A 25,679-nucleotide genomic window follows, 5' to 3' on the forward strand; every position below is an offset into this window, starting at 1 on the left:
AGAGGATGAGTGAGTTTTTTTTTTTTTTTTTTTCTAAATAATTATGGAGATTCAAATATGGAGAGAGAAAGAGAGAGATTTAAAGAGTAATAGAAAGAATTACTTCCCCTTTCTCATCCACATTTAGAGAGAGAGAGGGAGATTAGAGGGAGAGAAGGAGAGGGAGATTAGAGGGAGAGAGAGATTTAAGGAGGAGTAAGCCTAGAAATAATTACTTCCCCTTTCTCCTCCACGTTTAGAGAGAGAGAGAGAGAGAGAGAGAGAGAGAGAGAGAGATTTAAGGAGAAATAATTGTAGGAATTACTTACCCTTTCTCTCCATAATTTTGTGCCTATTTTTTTTTATCCCTTTAATACGTAGTAATTATAATTAATGATTATTCCACCCATTTCTCCTCCACGTTTAGAGAGAGTGAGTGAGAGAAAGAGAATTATAGAGAGAAAATACCCCTTCCTCCACGTTTAGATTTTGTAAGGGATGGAAGGAGAGATTTTAGGAGCTTTTTTTTTTTTTGGTAAATCTCTGTCCATATTTACCTTTTTAATATCTCCATAATTATTCATTCCCTCCCTATTCCCCATAATTCTCTCTATGGATAATTTCCCCCCATTGTGCTCCATTTTTTTTTTAAAGAGGATGAGTGAGGAGAGAGAGAGAGAGAGATTTAATGCGGAATAACAGTAGGAATTAATTACCTTTCTCATACACGTTGAGAGAGAGAGATAATTATTATTAGGGTTTAGGGTTTATAATTATATCCCTTTTTTTTTTTCTTTTTTAATACTTAATAATTAATTATAATTATTACTCTCCCCCTTTCTCCTTCACGTTTAAAGAGAGAGAGAGAGAGAGAGAGAGAGAGAGAGAATCATAGAGAGCTTATTATTATTAAATTTTGATCTTCCATTTTGAGGGGTGAGAGGATGAGTGGGGTTGTTTTTTTTTTTTTTTTTGGTATATCTCTTTCCATATTTACCTTTTTAATGTCTCCATAATTGTTCATTCCCTCTCCATTCTCCATAATTCTCTCTATTTCTCTCTCCACTCTCCCTCTTTCTCCTCCACGTTTAGAGAGAGAGAATTATTGAGAGTTTATTATTATTATTATTATTAATTATGAGAATTATAGAGAGTATTACTTCCCTTTTCTCCTCCACGCTTAGGGAGAGAGAGATAATTATTATTTGTTTCAACTTCCATTTTGAGGGGTTTTTGGTCATTTGGAGGTTTTTTTTTTTTGGGTAGATTTATGGTTTTTTTGTCTTTTTGAAAAAGTAAACCAAAGACAGGGAATACGTACTTTTTAATAGTAGTATATATATATATATATATAGATATTCTGATTTGCTTGTTATTCAATCTGCTTTTATCCCCATATATATTTTTTTTCCTTCTATTACTCAAAATCTGATAAATTTGTTCTTTACTACTGTCCTTTCTCTTTTTGTTGGGTGAGAACTTTCATAGAACAGTGAATTCTAGCAAGGAAATTAATCTAAGGTAATTTCCCATTCTTGAATAAGTCATGTATGAATTAGGTAATAAAATATACAATTCATTTTACAATGAGAGCTTATAACACAAGAAAAAAATGACTACATTGATGAAAGCAGTCTTGCCCATGTTGCAACTTGCCATTCCAAGATATTAGAAAATATCTGAGGTGCAAATCCATGTAGGTCTATAGGAAGGGAAGAAAGGTCGGCTCAGAATTGATAACTCTGTGGGAACAGTAGGGCCTTTAATTGTTTCCCCACACAGGGAAGTTCTAGAAGAATGAGAACCTGCATATCTACAGTTTCTTGAATCCACACACTGAGGAAACCAACATTGACTAATAAATGAAGGTCTTTGATGAGATGTACAAGATAAAAATAATTAGGCCTTGTGGGGACCAACTCTAATGTATATAAATGCAAAAACCTCTTGCAGCATACAAGTTGCTAAAAGTAAGTATACAAGTGTAAGAATTCAGAAAAGATAAACAATAGTGTTAAATGATATACCATGACACCTAATAAAATGGGATACAGCCCATTTCAAATAAGAGTCTTGATGGATTCGAATCATCGTCGCTTAGGTGCAAATCCAAGTGCTTTACCTTTTTGAGCTAAAGACTCTATAGAGGATCTTGCTATCCTAATCAAATGAGTTGATCATAATAATTTCACCCATCATCTAGCTTGGGTTTTGGAACTCTTTTCTCTTTTGATAAGAGGGGGAAGTGTTGAAGCGATACATCATTGTGGAAATTTTGTGAAGCATATGGAAGGAGGGAAATAACTGGATAGGGGTCACCTCAGCCTGTTTTTCAATCCCTTTCATATGATTGGTGGGTATTTCACCTGATTATGACATCAAGGCCTTCCTTTGCTGAACCATATTCTAATGGAAAAGTCATGAGATAAATTTCGATAGGTCGATCAATGTATTATTAGATGTCCTTTTTCTGGGAATCAATGAAAAATGCTAATGTAGGTTGGGAATTGACATATAAAACCATCCTCTTACCTTATTTGTGCACATAATGCTCATGCAAGTCATGGACTAATCCACATAGAGTAGATCTTGCGTAGCAATCTCTGCACCAAAAAATGGTCAGTTGGATCCCCCTTTCAATCATAATGTCTCCAGGATGATGTAGAAGGTCAAGTACTAAATGAGATCTGATAAGTTATAAATGTTGATGTTATATTTTCATCAACTAAGAAATAGGTCCGGGGCTTTATGAAACTGGGTACCAAGTCAAATTTAAACTAATGCTCTTTCGGAATGGAAATCTATCTGCTAAATGGTTCTGTTTAGAAACCAGCCCAGAGTACATGCAGAGAACAAATCAGGGAAGAACAGATTTGATTAGGAGATGGTTAAGAAATGATACAGGGCTTGGTTTACCAAGTCTGAGAAGTCTAGAACATGAATGCGGATTGTCAGTGAGTTGATATGGCATATAAATCAGGTAACTCAATCTTTGACCTAACCACTTCTATCAATCTCAGTATGGTTTCACCACAGATATAGTTGGCATTTAGGTTCATCCCTTTTTTGAGCCCAAAAAACAGCTAATATATCAAGCAATTGAAAAGCCTGCTCCATTGATTCCTGGAGTCATATAATGGGCAAGGCCGATTTTGACATTAGTACCTGGAACCTCCCCATACTCAGGTTGATGTTTACTCTTTAATGGCAGTCTTCCTTGGGCCTTGGTTTTATGTAACATCCATGTGAGTGAGAAATCCCTTTCCTAGTATACCTGTGAACACCCTCCTCACATTAGATCGGTTTTCTGAGATTGAGATAGAACGTGGTGTTTTAGAGTTAGCATGTAGTGCTAAATCAAAAAATGCATTCCTTTTTTTTTTTCGGATGGTTCTTTAAACACCTACAATTACTAGCAATGATATTGTAACTCTTAAAATCATAAGAAAATTTATTTTTAAAGAGCACCATTACCATTGGATTTCTTGTATTATTTACAAGTTTACTTTATTTTCCATTATTTATTCTATATCTAGCTTGGATTGTTATAATAATGTGCCTCTTGGTTATGGGTTTCTCCTTGGTCTAAAATCTATGCATGTATCAGATACAAAATTAGATGAATTTATCTCTTGAAACCAGCTGACTGCAATGAGTTCTGATCTGGTCTCAAACAGTGAGTGGAATTTATATGAAATAGCTGACCTTCCTGAGCAAAGAAGTATTTACAAAATTTTTAAGAAGCCATGTCCATCCATGCAAAGTGCACAAAGGAATCATATTTTGGTGCCTGAGTGCAATAATGTAAATCCAATCACAATTTCAGAACCCATTTTCATTATGTTAGGTTTCACACTTTTTTTTTTGCTAACGGCGGCTATCCAGGCCTTCGGCCTGAGTAGTCCCGCGGGCCTATACTGGCCTCACAACCCCATGGACCGGGTCATACCGGGGTTGAATGAGAACCATTCAACTTTCACTCAAAGCAGTAAAGAGCACTAAACACCCCCGTGTGAGTGGCCCAAGGTATGCCTAGTGGGAGTCAAACTTAGGATGCCTGCATTTACGGCTCATACCAAGTTCGTTGCTCACCAACTGCACTACCCCCTTGGGTTATGTTAGGTTTCACACAGCAACACAAAATTCAACTAAGCTGCATATCTCAATTCTGAGCAGTTAATTTGAGGTTGAACTACATGACCCTTGTTCAACCATTTCTTTTTCTTTAGCTTCTCATTGTAACAATGGTAGAGTTAATTAGGTGCTAATGTTTAAATAGTGGAGAACCACACATAAATGACCTCTCATATCCTGAGTTATCAAGGAAGAATTTACCTTTGTTTGCTTTCTCTGTGAATTCCCCCAATAGTTGCAGTGCCCTGAACAGGAAAAGTACTCCTGTAACACATAAACAACACACTTCTCATACATATTTATCTTTCTTGAAGAAGCAATCAAAGAAGAAGATCATAAATTTTTCTTAGCTACCTGGGTTTCGACCATCTGTTGAGAGTAGAAAACATCTTTCAAAAAGTTGCAAACTACTGAGAAGGTGATCCAACTCTACTAATCTCGATCAAATACAATTGACCTTTCTCCATGTCAACTGAAACTCATCTCAAATAATGTTCAAATTGATAAAGGTCAATCAAGTATTGTTAGAATGGTGTATATTTCGTTTATTCTCTTTCTTGTACAATATAGAGTTTATATAGAGTTTACAGAAAGTGTATCATAGTAGAATTCTATCATCACATGTGAGTAGTATTGTAGAACTCTCTCATCACATGTGAGTAGTATTGTAGAACTCTCTCATCACATGTGAGAAGTAGATTAGGACTCTATTATTTAATTCAACCAATCTCTTTTGCATGGATCCTACTTTTCTATGGCTTCATAATTTATATATTTTTTTATCACCTATCACTCTTTTTATCATGTCCTTCAGTACTAACGCTGTGTAAAAGCGTAGAATTAGAATGGAATCTTAGAACATTGGCTCACTGACGGGCAAAGGCATGGAGTTAATAGATGTTATGCAGAGAAGACGGATTAATGTCACATGTATTCAAGAGATAAGATGGAAATGTAACAAAGCAAAGGGCTTAGATGACTTCAAACTATGGTACCTGGGTGATGAAAACGAAAGAGGTGGAGTGGGCATAGTAGTGGACAGAGACCTTAAAAATGAAGTGGTGGATGTTAAAAGATTTGGAAGCAAGATCATCTCTATTAAACTGGTGCTAGACGGTGAGACCATCAATATAGCTAGCGCTTACGGGCCCCAAGTAGGACTAAATGAGAGTGTTAAACTACTGTTTTGGGGACACATGGATGACTCAGTGCAAGGTTTTGGACAGAGAGAAAAAATTATTATTGGAGGAGACCTTAACAGGCATGTGGGTAAGGATTGTAGAGGCTATGAAGAGGTACATGGTGGATTCGGAGTTGGGGAGAGGAATGCAGAGGGGATCTCAGTGTTGGACTTTGTGACATTGTATAACTTTTGCATTGCAGATACCTTTTTTGAGAAAAGGGAGGAACATTTAATTACCTACAAAAGTGGACATCACACAAGTCAAATTGATTTCTTCCTCATGATAAAATCTGATAGAATGTTATGTAAAGACTGCAAGGTTATACCTGGAAGAGCCTAATTGCTCAACATCGACTGGTGATCTTGGATATGTACCTAGAAAATCAGAAATGCAAGAAAACACAACAGATCTTTCTTAAGATAAAATGGGGGTGACTACAAGGAGCGCTATTAAAATCTTTTACTGATATAGTGGTGCCATAGGGAAAGTGGGATTTTGATGGAGATGTTAATGTGATGTGGATTGAGATGACACCTGTATCAAGAATGTGGCTAAAGAAGTGCTAGGGGTATCAAAGGGTGGAGGCCGAACTCCTAGAGAAACTTGGTGGTGGGATGAGGAGGTCTAGACTGCCATTAAATCTAAGAAAGATTGTTTTAAGACTTGGCAAAGGACCAACGAGATATTACTTAGCCAGGAATGAAGCTAAGAAGACTGTGGGGAAAGCAAGGGAAAAGAAATACGATAACCTCTATGACAACCTTAATACAAGAGAAGGAGAAAAAGAGATCTATAGAATAGCCAAATTAAGGGAAAGGATGAATAGAAATATTGACCATGTTAGATGCATTAAAAGTGATGATGGTACATTACTGGTATGTAATGAGGACATTATGAAGAGATGGGGTGATTATTTTTGCAACCTATTAAATGAAGAGGCTTTGACTGATAGGATGGACCCGAAAGTAGAAGGGGATAAACATCACACTAACTCTCCTCATGGACAACTACAATATGTTGGTGTGACTAAAGTTAAAGAGGCCCTATGAAAGATGAAAATAAGTAAAATACCACGCCCAGATGAGATCCCAATTGAAGTATGGAAGTGCCTAGGAGTACTAGGAGTATCATGGCTAACCAAGCTGTTTAACAAGATTCTAAGAACCAAGAAAATGCCAGATGATTGGAGGCGAAGCAATTTGGTTCCTATTTATAAAAACAAACATGATATCCGAAATTATAATAACTATAGAGGCATAAAACTAATGAGTCACACCATGACACTATGAAAAAAGTTTATTGAAGGCCACCTCAGAGAAGAAGCTACTGTAATGGAGAATGAATTTGGTTTTAATGCCAAGGAGGTCCACAGCAGAAGCTATTTACCTCCTAAGAATACTTATGGAAGTATTTAGAGCTCACAAAAATGACCTCCATATGGTATTTATTGGCCTTAAGAAAGCGTATCACAGAGTACCTAGAGGTCTAATGTAGCATGTCTTAGGGAAGGTGAGGGGTTCTGTAAATTATGTGAATATAATTAAGGACATGTATGAGGGAGTGGTAACAAGTGTCAAAACTATAGAAGGCCAAAGTAACGAGTTTTCAATTACAATTGGGTTACACCAAGGATCAGCTTTGAGCCAGTATCTATTTGCTCTCATCATAGATGATCTAACCAGGCACATCCAAGACCAGATCCCATGGGTTATGCTATTCGCTGATGATATTGTTTTGATAGATGAGATTGTGGAAGAGATTAATATTAAACTGGAGCTATGGAGATCAAACTTAGAATCAAAAGGTTTTAGGATAAGATAAACAAGGACAGAGTATATGATGTGCCCATTTAGCCAGACTATGAGACATGAGGAAGTGGCAAAACTTGAGGGGTGAGAACTACGAAAAAATGATTATTTTAAATATCTGGGATCAATCATTAGCAAAGGGGGTGATATAGAAAATGATGTCTCCAACAGAATTAAAGTGGGATGGATGAAGTGGAGAAGTGCCTCTGGAGTGCTATGTAATAAACGCATGCCTTTTAAACCCAAGGGAAAACTCTACAGGACAGTAATACGACCAGCAATGATGTATGGGGCGGAGTTAGGGGTGCAACAGGGCCGAGTTGGGCTGGGCTTCTTAAAATCCTAGTCCAACCCTTAGTCCCCTTAACTGGGCCCAAACCCACCCTGACCCTGACTCAGGGTTGCAAAACTTCAACTCAGGCCTTACCCTTCAGGGTTTAACCCAACCCTTTCCTGCCCTGATTGGTTCTGATTTTTCAGGGTCTGGCCGGGATGACCTTGACCCTGACCCTGATTGACCTTAACCCTGGTTTGCCATCAAGGGCTGGGATGGCCTTGATTGACCCTGACCCTAGTTTGCCATCAAGGGCCGGGTATACCTTGACCTTGACCCTACAAAATATGAAATAAATTAAAAATAAAAAATATTCATAATAAAGAGGAGATAAAAAATGCAAAGTTACAAATTACATGTTATAAAGAGAACATCGTAATTCAAACATTCAAATAATACAAATAACTCTAACTATTATGATAAACAAAGAGGAGATCATCCTAAGAAAGTAAATAACCCACAAAATTTCAATTATTTGTCATTATGAAGAAAGAGATCATCATTATAAGGCAAACTGTAAGAAAACTGAACCTCCACTTGATGAGAGTGAAGAAAAAAACTTTAGGTTCAAGGAACAAGATTGGTAGAAAATGATTTTCTACCAATTTTCACTGTATTAAATATATATTTTTAAGAAAAGTTAATAATAAATATTCATATCAACAATTACATATTGATTTAAGATGGTAATTTAAAAATATATATTGATTATTTTTTATTTTATTAATAATAATTACTAGAATAGACATTTTTTTTTTGGTAGAAAAAGGAAAAGAGACCTTTTTTATTGGTAAAAAAGGTAAGAGAGATCGGTGAGATTATGAGAAGATATATTAGGAGTTTTGAGGTGTCAATGACTCAATGTGAAATAATATATAAAATTAGGTTAAAATCAGGGTCACAACTAGGGTCATAACTAGGGTCAACATTAGGGGCAAAAATTAGGGCCAAAAGTCAGGATGAAAAAATCAGGGCCGGGTTTAGGGCAGGTTGGGCGGGCCAAAGAAATCAACCCTTACTCGCCCTAACCCTGACTCAGGGTCAAAAAATTCAGGGCCGGGTCCGCCCTCAGGGCCCAAATTTTCAGGTTGGTACTTATTCAGGATTAGGGTGGACCAAGGGAGGGTTTAGGACATCAAGGCCAAACTTGCACCCCTAGGTGGAGTGTTGGGCAATCAAGAAGAGTAATTTGAATAAATTGGGTGTCGCAAAGATGAGGATGTTGATAGGGATGTGGGAAAAGCCTCGGAGAGATAGAGTGAGGAATGATTATATTAGAAAAGAGTTAAGGGTGGCTCCAATCTAGGACGAGCATTGTGAGAGCCAATTGAGGTGGTATGGCCTTGTTCAATGGAGACCCATAGATGCCCCAGTAAGTAAGTGTGATCAGTTTCAATTACATAAAGCTAGAAGGAGAGGTATACCTAAAATGACCATTAACGAAGTGGTAAGAAAAGATATGCAGTTGGTAGAGATCGATCCTAGTATGACTGCGGATCGAGGTAAGTGGAGGACAAGGACCCGTGTAGCTGACCCCCTATAGGGGACGTTCCAAGGATGCTGCTTTGACTACTGCTTTAACTTCTTTTTACCTCCTTTTACCTTTTTTTTTTCATTTTTTTTACCTCTTTTTAGAACCTCTGTTTTTATACTTACATGCATCTTAGACCTTATTGGATCCATGTAGCTGACCCCATCAAGTTGGGATAATGTTATGGTTGTTGTTGTAGTTATACTCTAACTCTGATATCCTAGTGATAGACTTGGAGTGCAAGTCAATTACTATGGTTTAGGATAGTGTTTGTGTACAAGTAGAATAGTAGTCCAATAGGAGACCTTGTGAGAGAGAGTTTTGTGTTCAATAAAACTCCTACATATTAGGAAAGATGTGGTTGTGTCTGAGTATCACTCAAATGCTCTGATACACCCCCTCAAGGTGGGGATTTGAATGTTCGAATTCGCAGCTTGTCCAAGAGAAAAAAGAACCGTGAAGAGCTTAGGGCTTTGGTAAGGATATTGGCTATCTAGTCTTGTGTGGAAATAAATTGTACTTGAAGAACTTTAGAGGTGACCTTGTCACTTACAAAGTGGAAATCGATTTCAATGTGCTTGGTATGAGCATGGAGTACTGGATTAGCCAAGAGATAAGTGGTGCCAATGTTGTCACACCAGAGAATTGGCGCAATGTGAACAGGAATCCCTAATTCTCTAAATAGGGAGCGTAGCTAGGTGAGCTCTGCATAGGCATCAACAACGGCCTTGTACGTAGACTCAGTGGATGAGCATGCAACTGTCTTTTGATTTTTAAAGGCCCATGAAATTAGGTTAGGTCCCATGTAAATGGCATATCCACCCAGGACTTACGATCGTCACTGTCACCAGCCCAATCAACATCAAAGAACGCTTATAATTGAAGAGAACTGGAGTTGGAGATGAACAACCCACGATCCTTGGTACCTTGGAGATAGCGCATGATACTTTTGACTAGAACCCAGTGGTCTTCTGAGGGGACATGCATGACCTGGCAGGCACAGTTCACAGAGTAAGCCACATCAGACCTAGTGAGAGTGATTTATTGTACTGCACCTACAATGGAGCGATACCTCGTGGGATTTGAGAGGAATGCACCCCCTGTAGAAGATGGTGCAAAGGTGGTGGCCATGGGGGTGTTGACGGGCTTATAATAAGTCATGCCGGCTCACTATAAGAGATCAGCTATGTACTGAGATTGAGAGAGGACTCCATCGGATCTGTAGTTGACCTCAACACCAAGAAAGAAGCTGAGACACCCAAGATCCTTTATGGAGAATTCAGAGGCAAGTTGGTGGAGGAGAGATGTAACGTGAGAGGGCTGATTCCCTGTGACCAAAATGTCATCCACATAAATAAGAACATAAGTGGCAATAGAACTCTGCATGTAGATGAAGAGTGATGTGTCGGTTTGGGAGGACCAAAAATGGAAGCATGTGAGAAACTCAGATAACCTATGGAACGAAGTCCTGAGAGCTTGCTTAAGCCCATAGAGTGACTTGTGAAGATTACAAACATGGTTAAGTCACAGGGTGTCCTCAAAACCTGGGGTTGAGCCATATAGACTTCTTCATACAAGAGGCTATGGAGGAAGGTAGGCATTCTGAACATCGAGTTGATGAACATCCCAACCTTTTGATATGACTAAGGAGAGAATTGTCCATATGGTGGTAGGTTTGATGACAATGTTGAAGGTCTCATGATAGTCAAGTCTAGGTTGTTGATGAAAACCCTTTGCCACCAAGCGAACCTTATACTGCTCAAGGGAGTCATCTGCTTTTCACTAGATGCAATACACCCACTTGTAGCCAACCAAATTCATAGAGTCCTTGTAAGGCACAAGAGACCAAGTCCCATTACGTAATAAAGCACTTAATTCATCAGTCATAGCAGATTGTCATTAGGGGTCTTTATTGGCTTGAGAGAAGCATATAGGTTTAGTAGGGTTGGTGGAGGAAGTGGTGGAGAGGGTCAAGGGGTCAACGTAAAGGTTAGTTAAGGTTTTGGTGGGTCGGGGAGGGGTGGTAGAAGAGTCAAGGTTTGGGACGGAAAGGACTGGGAGATGAGGTGATGAGGAGGGGGGATATTAGAGAAGGTGGGTCTGGAGAGGGAGTTTCTAGGGTAATAGGGAGTGGGACATCTGGATGAGGGAGAGTAGGGGCAGGTGTGGGAAGGGGTTGAGGGGGGGGGGCATTGGAAGCAGTGCCTCATTGAGGAGGGCAAGGTGGGGCTAGCAGTGGTGGGTTAGATGATGATTTTAGAGTGAAGCGAAGGATGGATTCGTTGAATCTAATATGACAAGATATGTAAATGCTATGGGTGATGAGATCCGTACACCTATAACCATGATAGGAAGGGCTATAGCCTAAAAAACACATTAGACAGACCAAGGTTCAACCTTGTGATGATTGTAAGGACGACGCCAAGAATAACAAAGGCATCCAAAGACTTTGAGAAAGGAATAGTTTGGTGGATTACCTGTAACCAACTAATAAGGGGATTTTTTTCCCGTGATAGAGGAGGGCATGCAGTTAATGAGAAAGACCGCAATTTGAAAATCATAATCCTAATAAGCTTAGGGAATAGAGGCATGAGAGAGAAGGTAATTCCTGTCTCTGCAATGTGTCTATTGCAACATTCCACTGATCCCTATTGCTCATGGGTATGTGGGTAGGATAACCGATGTTGGATGCCCAATTTTGCAAAGTAAGAAGGGAGAGATCGAAATTCACCCCCCAATCAGTCTGAATGGCCTTGATGGAGCAAGAGAACTGACATTCCTCTAAGGCCTGAAAAGTAATATAAGCAGAGAAGACATCAGATTTCAACTTTAAAGTAGTAAACCAAATAAGCTTAGTATGATCATCCACAAAAATAAAAAAGTAACAGTTCCTAGTGGAAGAAACAACTGGGGTGTGAGCCTCATACATCACTGAAAATTAAATCTAAAGGAGAAGAACTTCGAGAACTAGTTTCTTGAAGTGACAAACGACTAGCTTTGCCTAACTGGCAAGTAGAACATAGAGAAGGAGGTCTATGTAGAAGATGACCAGGTAGTATGAGGCGGAGAACACGATCATGAGGATGCCCTAAGCAATGATGCCAGTGAGTGTATAAAGAGGCAGCAACAAGAGTGGCAAAATGAAGCTGTGGAACTGAATAAAGTCCATTGCTACTCTGTCCAATGAATAGTGTTTTCTTGGACACTAGGTCCTTCACAGAGAAAGAAGAGGGAAATTCAAAAAACCCATTATTATCACAACAAAACTATTGAACAGATAATAAGGAGCAAGTAAGAGAAGGAACATGTAAGACATTAGAAAGAGAGAAAGAACGAGAAGGAGAGAGAATAAAAGCAGTGCCAATGTGAGAGATGGGAAGGCCCTTACCATTACCAACATAGAGTTGATTATTACTTGTGTATGGATCATAGGTGGTGAAGTGAGTTAGATCAAGTGTGGCATGATGGGTAGCGCTAGTGTCAGGAATCCATGATGTGGTGAAGGATTGGGGAGGGCAGGGGTTAGGGTAATAGGGACGAGGCATGGGGGTGTGGGGGTGGTTTTGGGGAATGTGAGTAGCATGATAGGCATTGGAGGGTGGTGGGGGGCGATTGTAGTGAGGGTGAGGGGAAGGGGTAGGTAAGATGGGGGGTTATGGAGTACCCCGTGGGCGATAAAAACACTTGTTTGCTTGATAATTTGTATGGCCACAAATGGTGCAAGGGCTATGAATAAAAGCATTAGAGCGACCAAAACCACGGCCATGACCATGTCCTCTAGAAGAGCTTGTACCACGACCAACATTAGTAGAATGAGACTGACCATGGCCTTGATGAGTTAAATTAGCTGATGCATCAATGGTAGGATCAACAATGGGAGTGCGAGAGTTGATTAAGTTCTCGTGGCTCATGAGAAGACCGTGCATATCATTGTAAGAGATAGGATCCTTTTGTGCCATCATGATGGAGGCAAGAGCTTGATAGTCAGTGTGAAGAGCTCAAAAGATGTGGATGTTGAAGTCTTCCTGTGGGATGAGTTTCTGTAGACACTAAATTTTGTCCTCCCTCGGCAATGATGAATTACAGGTAATGAGGAGACAGATATTTTCTTTTTGAAAAGAAGTTAAATTTTCGCCACAAATCCAGACTATCCTAGAACTTATGATTGGTCAAAATTTAAATGATGCAGGGAAGTGGTCATTAATACCTTTTGCTAGAAAACGACAATCAAGCCTACAGGTGTTCGATTCCCGTATCATTGGAAAGTATTTGGAAACACGGTCTCATTGATATCTTGTATGAAAAAAATAGATATCCAGGTGTGCCATAATGCCTACTCGAACTTTGAACCAGTTGAACCAGAAAGAACCAAACTAGATCAAACCCTAAACCCTGGACCAGACCAAACCCTAAACCAGACCAAACCTTGAACCAAACCCTAAACCAGACCAAACCCTGAACCAAACCAGACCAAACCTGAACCAGACCAAATCCAAAACCAAACCAGACTAAACCCTAAACCAAACCAAACCAGACCAAACCCTAAACCAGACCTAACCCTAAACTGAACCAAACCCTAAACCAAACTAAACCAAACCAAACCAACCCAAAACCAAACCAAACAAAAACCCTAAACCCTAATCAAAACCCTAAACCTTAATCAAAACCCTAAACCTTAATCAAAACCCTAAACCCTAATTTAAGCCAAACCCTAATCAAAACCCTAAACCCTAATTTAAACCAAACCCTAAACCCAACTAGAACCCGAACCTAAACCCAAACCCAAAACTTAAAATTAAACCCTTAATCATGCCTTAATCAAACCTTATAATTAAACCTTAAAATTAAATTAAAATTAAACTTTAAATCAAACCCTTTACCAAGCCTTAATCAAACCTTAACCTTAAAATAAAACCTTAAAATCAAATTAAAATGAAACCTTAAATCAAACCAAAATCAAAACTTAAGATTAAACCTTAAAATCAAAACTTAAAATTAAACCTTAAAATCAAACCATAATTCTAACCTTAATCGAACCTTTAATCAAACTTAAATCAAACCTTAAATCAAACCATAATCAAACCAAAATCAAACTTTTATTCAAACCATAATTCAAACCTTAATCAAACCAAAATCAAACTTTTAATCAAACCAATATCAAACCTTAAACTTAAACCGGACCCTATCCAAACCAAAACTTACCGACTATTATTGACAAGATAAGAACTCCACCAAAGGCTACTGTCTCTCAAGCTGGGGAGTAGCCCTTGGTCTAGGGGAGTATCTGGAGGTGTGAGGGTGCCACAGGGTATTTCAAAGCCTCACAGGGTACCACGTACTATTTCAAAGCTTTACAGGGTGACACATACTTATTTTCACTACACAACAGGGTGACACATGCACTAACTGGGTGACACGAAGAGGGGGTCTGTGTAAACCCTTACACGATCTGTGTAAGGCCTTATAAGGATTGTGTAAGGGATTACAAATCCGTGTAAGCCCTTATACGGATTTGTGGGGGGCTTACATGGATTTGGCCCCCCCTCTCACGGCCTTGGGTGTTTTTACACCCCTGCCCCTCCTCCTCTCCTATAAATAGTGACCCCTGGGTCATTGTAAACCCCTGGCAAGAAAGCAACAGGCAGAAAAGAATAGATAGAAAACAACAGAGAGCAAAAACCCTGAGAAAAATCCCTAACATTATTCCAAAAGAGAGAGAGAGAGAAGAAAGAAAAAGAATGAAGAATCCTAAGCTAGTTGAAGTTGACTGTCTCATTGTCAGAAGCCCAGGTGACTATAAGAGCCTCAAGTACTTCTTCACCCAAAAGGAGCTCAACATGAGGCAGAGCCATTGGTTAGAGCTGATGAAGGATTATGATTGTACTATCCACTATCACCCAGGAAAGGCCAATGTGGTAGCTAATGCACTTAGTCGGATATCCCAGTCATTGACTCTTGCATCACTGACCACCAATGGGTATTTCCTAGAGGGGGCCAGGAGACTAGACTTGAAACTATTAGTAGAGGGTATCACCTTGTCACTATCGGCATTGGTGGTACAACCTAGTCTAGTGGATAGGATCACTGTAACTTAGGTTACTGATGCAGAGTGGCAGAAGCTAATAGCAGAATGCCAGGAAGGAACCCAAAAGGACCCAGATTTCTTGGTGACTGAAAGCGGGATTCTAAAGTCCAAAGGGAGGTTGTGTGTGCCCAGTGATGGTGATTTGAGAGAGTTTTGAGAGAGGCACATAGCTCTCCATACTCCATTCACCCTGGTAGCATTAAATGTACAAGGACCTCAAAGGCTCCTACTGGTGGAGAGGAATGAAGAATGACGTGGCCACGTATGTGTCTAGATGCCTCACATACCAGCAAGTCAAGGCTGAGAGATAGAGGCCCCATGGGTTATTATAGTCCCTACCTATTCTAGAGTGGAAATGGGAGAATATTACCATGGACTTCGTCATGGGCCTACCTCGTACATAGAAGGGTATGGATGCCATTTGGGTAGTTGTGGACCGCTTGACCAAGGTAGCTCACTTTATCCCAATCAAGATTACATTTTCCATGGACAAGTTGGCCAAATTGTATGTCGATAACATCATTAGGTTGCATGGTGTACCAGTTAGTATCATCTCTAATTGAGATCCTAGGTTCACTTTCAGTTTTGGACATGCGTGCAGAAGGCCATAGGCACATAGTTGGATTTTAGCACTGCCTTTCACCCTCAGACCGATGGTCAGTCGGAGAGGACTATTCAGACATTGGAGGACATACTCTAAGCATATGCCTTGGATATGAGTTATAGTAGGGATAAACACATTTCTCTTATTGAGTTCTCTTACAACAATAGTTATTTGGTCACCATCGATATGTCCCCATTCGAGGTACAGTATGGCAGGAAGTGTCGGACTCCACTCTATTAGGATGAGGTTGGTGTGCAGCATATTTTGGGTCCAGACTTGTTACAGACTACCAGTGAGAAGGTGAACGTGATCAGAGAAAGAATCACGACAGCTTAATCCAGGCAGAAAAACTATGCAGATATTAGGAGGAAACATCTAGAGTTTGGTTTTGGAGACAAGGTGTTCTTACAGATCTCCCCAGTTAAAGGGGTGATACAGCTCGGCAAGAAAGGGAAGCTTAGTCTAAGGTTTATGGGACCATATGATGTACTAGAGAGGATCAGACTGGTGGCTTATCAGATAGCTATACTGTTGGAGTTGAAAGGTACACATGATGTCTTCCACATATCTATATTGAGGAAATACATTCCTGACCCCACTCATGTCTTGACTTACAAACCCCGTGAGTTGGATGAGGATTTTGCCTACGTGGAGTTTTCAGAGAAGATTGTTGATCGGAAGGAGAATGTTCTTCGCAACCGCACTGTTTCCTTAGTGAAGGTGAAATGGATGAACCACCCCGAACAGGAAGCATCCTTGGAGCGAGAAGATGAAATAATGAAGCAATATCCAAGATTGTTTGATTTTTCAGGTATGTTCAATTTCGAGGATGAAATTCTTGTAAGGTGGGGGGAGTGTTAAACCTGTGCCCTAATCCGATCAATTTTGAACTGTTGTGATATGACTCAGATTGGAGATTGAAGGATGACCAGGTTTTGCCTCACGGCTGCACATTGCCAAAGGGGTAGAGATGACCCCACATGTTCGTCTATCGTGTGCCTATCTAACTAGAGAGGATTCATACCTTCCGTTCCCAGACAGTAAGTGACCCAACTCCCTACACTTGATTTTTGGCGCACATCATAATTGCCGAAAAGCCTTGGGCATGTTCGAGGGCAACCACCCATACGAGACCAATCCTAGGACAGTAATCTATCAAGACAGTAGGCCACGGGAAACAAGCCATCAAAAGTAACCTGGGCATGAATCTGGTGCCTATTTCTGGTGGGTCCACTGGCTGCTGTCGAGGTTTCGATGCCCGTGGGTCTCACCACTCGCATCATAAATGGTACCGAATGATCCCAAATCATCCTCCACACCTTCCCCTTGATGTGAACACCTTATGGACCTAAATGTGTGGGTCCTCATATCCCGTAACTCATTTTAATCCGATTGGTTCAAAAGAGGCCTAAGCCAAATAGACCCTTAGGCCCAACTTAAGTTATAAGTTGGGAAATGAGGATTCATTTCACCATTTCCCTTGTGCCCAATGTAGGATAGGAGAGAAAGAGGAGAGGAATAAGAAGAAGAGGAAGGAGAAGGGGATTGAAGGCCTACCTTGGTGCCGGAGGTAAGTACAACCTCCCATGCCACTATCTCCCTTCATTTGGACCTAGACAAAGCTAGGTATGGATGGAACCTTAGGCTCCGTTTGGTATCGTTTCTGTTCCAGAAACTCCGTTTCATGTCAGAAACGGAAATTTCAGTTTCTGTGTCAAAACGCCGTTTTTAAACGATTTAATGCTGTTTGGTGAATCTGTTTCTAGAACAGTTTCAGAACCAAGAAACAACATTTCTGCCGTTTGGTAATGCTTGTTTCAGAAACAGTTTTTTTTTTCTTTTCTTTTAAGTCAATAATCACAAAAATAACATTAAAATACTATAGGCATATAAATTTTTTTGGGACAATAAAATATTACACACCAACGAAAAAAAACATGGTTTCCAAAGGATGAATAAAATACAGTATTAACAATGCCTTGTGCAATTTAACTATTACATAATTCCCCAAATTTTCACTTTTTTTCCAAGTCTAAAGACTTGAATGCATGGAGGATGTATTTCATCTTATTTTTTTGGTCCTCTAATCCTTTAAGTGTCCCTTCCAGATATCCTTTCATGTACTCGTTCGAAACGGAAAGTGGGCTAGATGATGTTGATGTTGAGCTTGAGCTTTCTGAACATAATGTATGTTGTATGGTAGAGATATGTGTTTCATCTTTCAACCATACAAATATACCACATCCACGGTTATCAGTCTATATCAAATAATAGATGTGATTAGGGTCGTTGAAATTTATCATCGAATTAAACAAAAATCATAAATTATCTATAGGTATAGGTCAATCGTAGAAATAAATTACCCCAGTTGAACTTGGGCAACATAGAAAATACTGTCCCTTGTTTGGACCTTTGACCGTAGTTCGTACTTTGCATTGACCTTTACCACATCTACATAGATGTAGTTGGTCCACCCACATGAAAAAATTACATGAATCTTCACACTTGAAAAATTCTCTTCCAATATTTTTACCCGACTTGGTTGTATATTTACCACAACTCTTCCCACAAATTTCACAAGTTGCTATCATGAGTGGGGCATAGAAGAAGTCATCTGTAACAGAAATTTATTTATCAAAAAATTTAATATAGCATCCAAATATATGACATTCATAATAATATATCGACTTGTACCACATATATAAATGTACCATAAAACAAGTACTACATGGGTTGAAACATCAATTTAGGTCTTCAGTTTTGGAAAAATAGTTATTGATTTTAGTTTTCAACTAGTTCTGGCATCCTTTGCTGTCTAGCCATTGCATTTGTAATTCTTAGCCTAGTGGCATTCATCTCTTTTACCCGATTTCGTTGACTTGATTGTATTGTAGAATGATCAACGAAATCTTCATGTGGCAGATTCAAGTCATCTTCTGTAACTTTTAAATCATCGCTCATCCCTACGAATTCTGCATCAGCAATATGCTCTTCTCGAATATAGTTGTGTAGCCCACAACATGCTAGTATGATTGATGCCTGAGTTTCCACTGGGAATTAATGTATTAGCCTTAAAATTTGAAATTTGTTCTTCAATACCCCAAATGTGAGTTTAATAACATTCCGAAGTGATGAATGTCTATAATTGAACAACTCTTTTGCTGTTCTTGGGGATCTTCTACGCCCTTTATAGTCCGGTAGATGGTATCTCTCACCCCTAAATGGTGTCAAAAATCCAGATTGGTTAGCATACCCAGAGTCAACAACATAATACTTTCCTATAGACAAAAAATAATATATATTATTACGTATACACTCAAATGAAAATCTAATATATTAGTATAAATTTAATACCTGGAGGTGGATGAGGAAAACTCAATCGAGGATCACTTCTTGCCTATTCAAGTACTCGACAATCGTTTGCACTACCTTCCCATCCCGCATACACATATGTGAATCACATGTCAAATGAACATGCACACATCACATTTTGAGTTGTGATCCCCTTTCGATTCCTATATCGAATTTGATCCTCTCTTGGAACTACCGCATGGATGTGAGTACCATCTATGGCGCCAATACAATGCTATGACATATATTGATAATGAAATGACTAGTACATATAAGAATATAAACATTCATATATTTAATTACAAACATGTATCATATTAACATATTTACCTTGAAAAAAGGGTAGTATTTCGGGTTCTGTGCAATCTCTATCGGTATTATATTGACTTCTAGCGGTTTGATTTTTTCCTTAGCCAGGCGTTGCATTGCAATTAAGACAACATTGAATGTTCGACTAACTGTTTCTCCTGAGTGGTTGAAATGATTTTGGGTGTCCCTATTACTTGAACCCTTCCCAACAATCCATAGGAACATTCTAAGCTGTTCATCCACTCAGATGTTGGTCGTATCTTTCAACCACCCCCTATGTCTAACATAGTCACATAGGTTAAGGAAGACATGACGTTCCATCCTAAACTCTTCATAGCATCTGTTGGCATGCCCATTCAATACCTCATGCATCATGACATCACCTGAAAATACACTATCCCTACATGATTCTCGAATATATACAACCTCACTCAGTAATTCCATTCCCATGTGAATGATCATATCTTCTTCATCACTAGAAGTTTCACATAATGCATTTGACATAACTGCAATAAATAAAAAATTACTACACAATTGGAAACAAATAGCTGTAAAACATAACAAGCTAACACATCGTCTCAACCCAAACCACATGTTCAACATTACACACATCAATAATAGGGAAAAAAAAACAAAAGAAAAAAAAGCCAAGTCATGCAATGTATCTCCAAAAGTAAAATTACACACATTAATAATAGGGAACAAAAAAACAAAAGAAAAAAAAGCCAAGTCATGCAATGTATCTCCAAAAGTAAAATTACACACATCAAAAGTAGAGTCTCGAATCCAAAATTATCAAAAGTAGCATTCAAACACATCCTCAACTACTCCAAGGCATCTAAAAGCTAAGTCCTCGTCACAGGCTCTGCACAGACAAACAACTCCCTCCAACTAGGATCAGTACACATACGACTGGTGGCCTTCAAATATATCTCCTTTGATATATCCGGTATGGATGATATCACCACCTCACATGCACTCACACTGAAATCTCGAGGACACGATGCACCTACCCCACCACGAACAGGAGATGTAACAGAAGTACTGGATGCTTTCTCAATTTTCATGGATAAATAGTTCCCATAGAAGTCCTTCACGTGGCTATCTCCCTTATTGGCGCTCTTTTTTCTTCGTCCCGTAGGTGTCCTATCAAGACTTCGTTTTGTGGTGGTCTGAGTTGGAGTATGAATATCCTCATGAAAAGGGTAAGTCATGCTTATATGCACCGGGGTACTAGGGGAGTGAGAGACTTGCTCAATATCAACTATATTAACAGCTTCGATGCCATCCAAATCTTGACCACTATCAACCTCTAAGTTACCTCTAGCATATGCATCCCCAAATACCATGCTTATTGTGCATACAGAATTGATTTTAGTTAGAACTATTAATATTAGCCCAAATAATGAAATTTGAATTAATTTTTTCTGTATCATCATCCTTGGATACCAGATAGAGAAAAGAAAATGAACACTTCATCCAAATAATCGAAAATCAACCAGCAAGTGAAAGGATAAAAGTAAATAGAGCACAGTATGCCTACATCGGATTAGTTTAAATTGCAAAGCAATGAATCAGAAGAGAATGACCAACATTTCAAATTCAATACCCTAATCCTTAATAAATCACCCGCTAAGGAGCACAAATAAACTGATGTCTAAACAGATAAAACCAGCAAATAAGATTTCGAACCTAACCAACACTTAATCATCCGAAATGTCAGGAGAAAACTTAGAAGTTTCAAAGAGCAGTTCCACGAGTACATCATCCATATAGTTCCCGAGAAATTCAACAAGATTTTCCGAAATAGAGGCTTTAATAAGAAGAAATAGAAGAGAAGATGATGTTAGCTGCTATGCGTGTGATCGAAATTTCTCCTCAAAACGTTGCCCAAAATATATTTCTATCTTAATCACTCAGAAAAAGCCCTAAATCCCATTCCTGTTTGATCTGTGATTATAGTAAATGAAGAAGAAGGAGAAACGGTTAGAACAGAAGATTCAGAAAAACACAAAAGTGCGAACAGGGGAGAAGAAGAGAGAAGAAGAGAAAAAGAGAAAACCGAACAGAGGAGAAGATGATGTTACCTGCTATGCGTGTGATCGACGTTTCTCCTCAAAACGTTGAAGCTTGATCTTCAACCCAAAATATATTTCTATCTTATTCACTCAGAAAAATCCCTAAATCCCATTCCTATTTGATCTGTGATTATAGTAAATGAAGAAGAAGGAGAAACGGTTAGAACAGAAGAAGAAAAACACAAAAGTGCGATCAGGGGAGAAGAAGAGAGAAGAATAAAATAGAGAGAGAACTTTTTCGGACAAGCTTGAACAAGGCGAAAAAGAGAAAAAGAGGAGAAGAAGAAAGAACAGAACCAGGAGGAGAAGAAGGCGAAACCAGAAGGCGAAACCAGGAGAAGAAGAAAGAAGAAAGAAGAAGGCGAACAGAGGAGAAGAAGAGAGAAGAAGAGAGGAGAAGAAACGAGTACGAACAGAGGAGAAGAAGAGACAAGAAGAGAGAGAAGAAGAAGAAGAGGAGAGAAGGGTTTACCTGCAGATGCTCCTCACGCTCTAGCTATTGGGAACGATCGGTCTTAATTTAGGGATTTGGAGCGAAACTATAGTGACGGAACTCCTTTTTGGAGTTCTGACTTTGGCTTCCGTTTTCATTTTTTTTTTCAATTTTCGTTTCAAAAAAATCGAAACACAGCATAATCCCACCAAACGGTTTTTTACGTTTTTTTATTCTAATATAACGAAAAAACGCTAGAAACATTTTTTCAGAACGATACCAAATGGGTCCTTAGTGTACACACCATGTTAGGGTTGTTGGATGGGTGTTCTACCCTCCCGGCGTTGTTACCGAGCTCGAACTAAGCCAGGTGAGCTCCGATAACATGTAATGCCAAAAGACCAACTAGAGTTTTGATCATTCAATCGACGTATTTCCTAAATAGCTTGGTGGAATTGAAATTTTCTTAGCTTAAATGATGCTAGGGACATCCCCTACAAACTCTACGAAACAAATCCCGATAATCGAGCTTGAGCTGGGAAGCCCAAAATTATTAGGCTGACCTATACCACCACTAAAAATAGTCCATCTGATCCACTGGGTCTATTTCCGATGGCATATTTCAGTTGGAATTGGAGGCTTATGTGCTCTTTGTCACCTCCACCAAAAACAGGTCTGATGTTTATGGTGACATCACTATTAATAGGAGATAGTGTCTGTACCTTTTGGGGGTGACCTTTGTGGGTCCCCCCTGATATTTTCGATGCGTACTAATGTATGATCCCCTTGTGTCTAGGATAGTGATGCGCACGAGCCTCGAAGCTAGAATTGAATTGATCGATCGGTGGCTGTACTTGAACCCAAACATGACCAATCGTAAAATAGGTGAGGGATGGACTGTGTTTATTTTTGAAATGTTTATTATTTATTAAATTGCTCACATGCTTAGAATTATATAAAATTATCATTTTACGATCACGATATGAATTGTATGGAATGTATAACAGGATCCGGTGTGGCCGAGGTGGTACTGATGCCATGATTACCGTATGTATGTTACATTCATGCATTGATTATGTGCATTAGAGTTAGTTGTAGTCATGGGTTACACTTTGTGGCCAAGGTCTTATTGGTATTGTGTACCCTGGGACTGCATTTGGAAATCGATATGCTTCGTGGCCGAGGTCTTGCCGGTGTTGCATAGACTCAACTGTTATTGCATGCTAGATTAGGTAAATGGTCTCACACTACACTTTGTGGCCAAGGTCTCTCTGGCATCGTGTACCCGGGACTGTATTTGGAGATGGATTACATTTTGTGGCCGAGGTCTCTCCGGTATTGTGTAATCTATATTAACTGTATCATTATGAAGGCATGTAGTATATATGTGGTTAGGTATCACTCCCTATACTACGCACCCTTGCCAACAGGGGTTAAGGTGTTGGAAAATCGATTGTGGTATGTTTGATGAGCCTTTTCGAAGTGGCACTCCCGCGGTACAATGTGATTGTTGTTGGAGGTGGGAACCTGTCTGGCGTGGTCGATGTGTTATCGATTCCGTGACTGCCAGGAGGGGGTTATCAGGGGTTTTGCTGGGTGACCCATGGACACATACAGGGATTGGCAGGATTCTAATCATGGCTAGGGTTTGTATCACTGTATAGTCAATGTCATTTTCGAGACGAGGGATACAACCTAGCATCGTAATAGCATTTATCGGACTTAGCTTGTATTGTTAGGTTGATAATAAAGATCATGGATTATGTGCTTAATTTTTGCAATCATGCATCATAAATATTGCTGCTATTGACTTGCTTGGATGTGCTTGACCCCACCCCTCAATGAGCGAATTGGAAAGCTCACCCCACGTATACACCCCTTTCAGATGATGATGCAGGTACTGTGGTGCCGATGGTGGGTGATCCAGTATCTTCTGGGTCGGAGTACGGTGTGAGCGGCTAGTAGAAGCCAGAAGCGGAGGAGCACGATCAGGATTGTGCTTGTGATCACTGTGCTTACGTCGTACCATGAGATTGTACATCATATTGTGATATTTTTAGATATAGTTGTGCATTGTATATTTTCTTGAGATTATCGTATATGTCATGGATGAATGTAATAGAATAACTCGGTTATTGCTAATATATTACCATTAGATGTTTCCCTATTTTATTATAAATTCCTCTAACATACTCTGATTCTGCTCCTTATACTAGTTTGTGATGTGAGATTGTGAAAATATTAAGGTACTGCTATTAGAGATCCTGGTAGGTTTATAAGACAGGTACATGTCTTACTCACACTGCAAGTATTCCTAATGGTAAGTTGGGTCTGTCAAAATTGGGGTGTGACAGCTGTGGTATCAGAAAGTGAAGCTCCGCCTTAACTCACAATCTCGACCAAACCATGATTTTGGAGAAATTAGGATTTGAGTAAAAATCTCAAGACAACAATAATAACAATTTCACACTAGGAGACAAGTATAAGTGTTAAAGCCGTTTCATTACAATAAAGAACTTGAATACACAGCTTACACTTTTTATAAAAGTTAAAGTACTAAAAGCAGGAAATCCTAACTAGCCTAAGTCTAGGGAATTAAACAACTGATGCAAATGACATAATGTAAAATTTTAACTAAACCTAAAAACATCAAACTCAAATAAAAACATGAAAATGACAATCCTAAAAGCTACAGTGGCAAGCATGCCACTACTCTTGCTGCTGCTGGTGGTTGTGTTCTTAGCCTTGAGCCTGGTTCGGACCATGCATTCCTGGAGGAGGCACTGGAATGCTGAGGTGGAAGACCATCACCTGCATCTGTGCCTCTAGGGAGGCCACTCTATTGTCCATAAGATAATAGGCTTTGTCCATACTCTTGAGGCAACTGTCTATACTCCTCATCAATGACATAGTTGTATCCAGACAGGCCATAATGTCATTGAGACCATAGGGCCTTGCACCCCTAGTGCTCTGAGATGTAGAAGCAACTATAGAACCCATAGCCTGGGGATCAGGTGGTGGAGCCCCACCAACCCCAGCAGCTTCTCCTCCTGCCTTATCGGCATCGCCACCCTCTACCTCTATAGGCTACTGACCTTCTCTTGGGATAGGTGTCACCTCCTGTAGATCTATGGTCATCTTCCTGAAAGAATCTTGGTTGAAGTCTGTGACCTCTTCACCCAAGCGTGCCTCGCCCTCCAAGTCCACCCCAAAGCGGTGAAAGATGTCAGCCAATATCCTCTTGTAGCATAGGTTCCCTACTTGGCGATCCTGCCCTTTAGACCGAGTTACCATGGTCCACATTAGGAGGTAAGGGAGACGTATCTATGTCCCCATGTACACGCAGTATGTCACATAGGCTTGTAGAGCGGATACCTCATTATAATGTCCACAGGTGGGGAGGACATTCAGTTGAATTGCATGGCAGACAACCTTTGGAGTGGCAAAGTAGTTGACTGAATGGTTCCATCCCTAGGCTTCCATGTCAGCATGTCATTGATCTCCTAGAAGGTATCGGGACTCTGAAATTCATATGTTGGAGTCTGAGGTGGGTAGTACACTAGATCACCTACATTGCTGATCATCAAAATATTTGCCAGCTACCCTATGTCAAAGGAGATCTCCACCCTCTTCACATAGGAGGTGATCTACATCTCTTCGGTACCCCGATTCATAGATTCCATGTTGAAGTAAAATAGCCTGACCATGGTGGGGTAGTAGTATAGATTGGGTTTCAAGATGTGGTACCACCCGATATCCTTAAACTGTTGACAAAGATGGAATGCACGAAAGTCATTGGTCCTCACATAGACTCTTGGGTTGACATTATGGCCCTCAAAGAACTCTCAA

General features: G+C 39.6%; 1 protein-coding gene across 1 annotated transcript; it reads left to right on the forward strand.

Moving 5' to 3' along the window:
• The first annotated feature begins 4,997 nt into the window (after window positions 1-4,997).
• On the forward strand, window positions 4,998-5,636 carry LOC122089783. The gene has a single exon (XM_042659469.1). It carries the CDS (start codon window positions 4,998-5,000, stop codon window positions 5,634-5,636), a length of 639 nt encoding a protein of 212 aa, XP_042515403.1.
• The last annotated feature ends 20,043 nt before the right edge of the window (window positions 5,637-25,679 follow it).

The sequence above is a fragment of the Macadamia integrifolia genome, chromosome 9 (genome assembly GCF_013358625.1).
Source record: "Macadamia integrifolia cultivar HAES 741 chromosome 9, SCU_Mint_v3, whole genome shotgun sequence".
Taxonomy (NCBI): Eukaryota; Viridiplantae; Streptophyta; class Magnoliopsida; order Proteales; family Proteaceae; genus Macadamia; species Macadamia integrifolia.

What these genes read in the sequence shown, in the direction of transcription:
- LOC122089783 (XM_042659469.1), top strand. Translation starts at nt 4,998, where the DNA reads ATGGAGTTAATAGATGTTATGCAGAGAAGACGGATTAATGTCACATGT.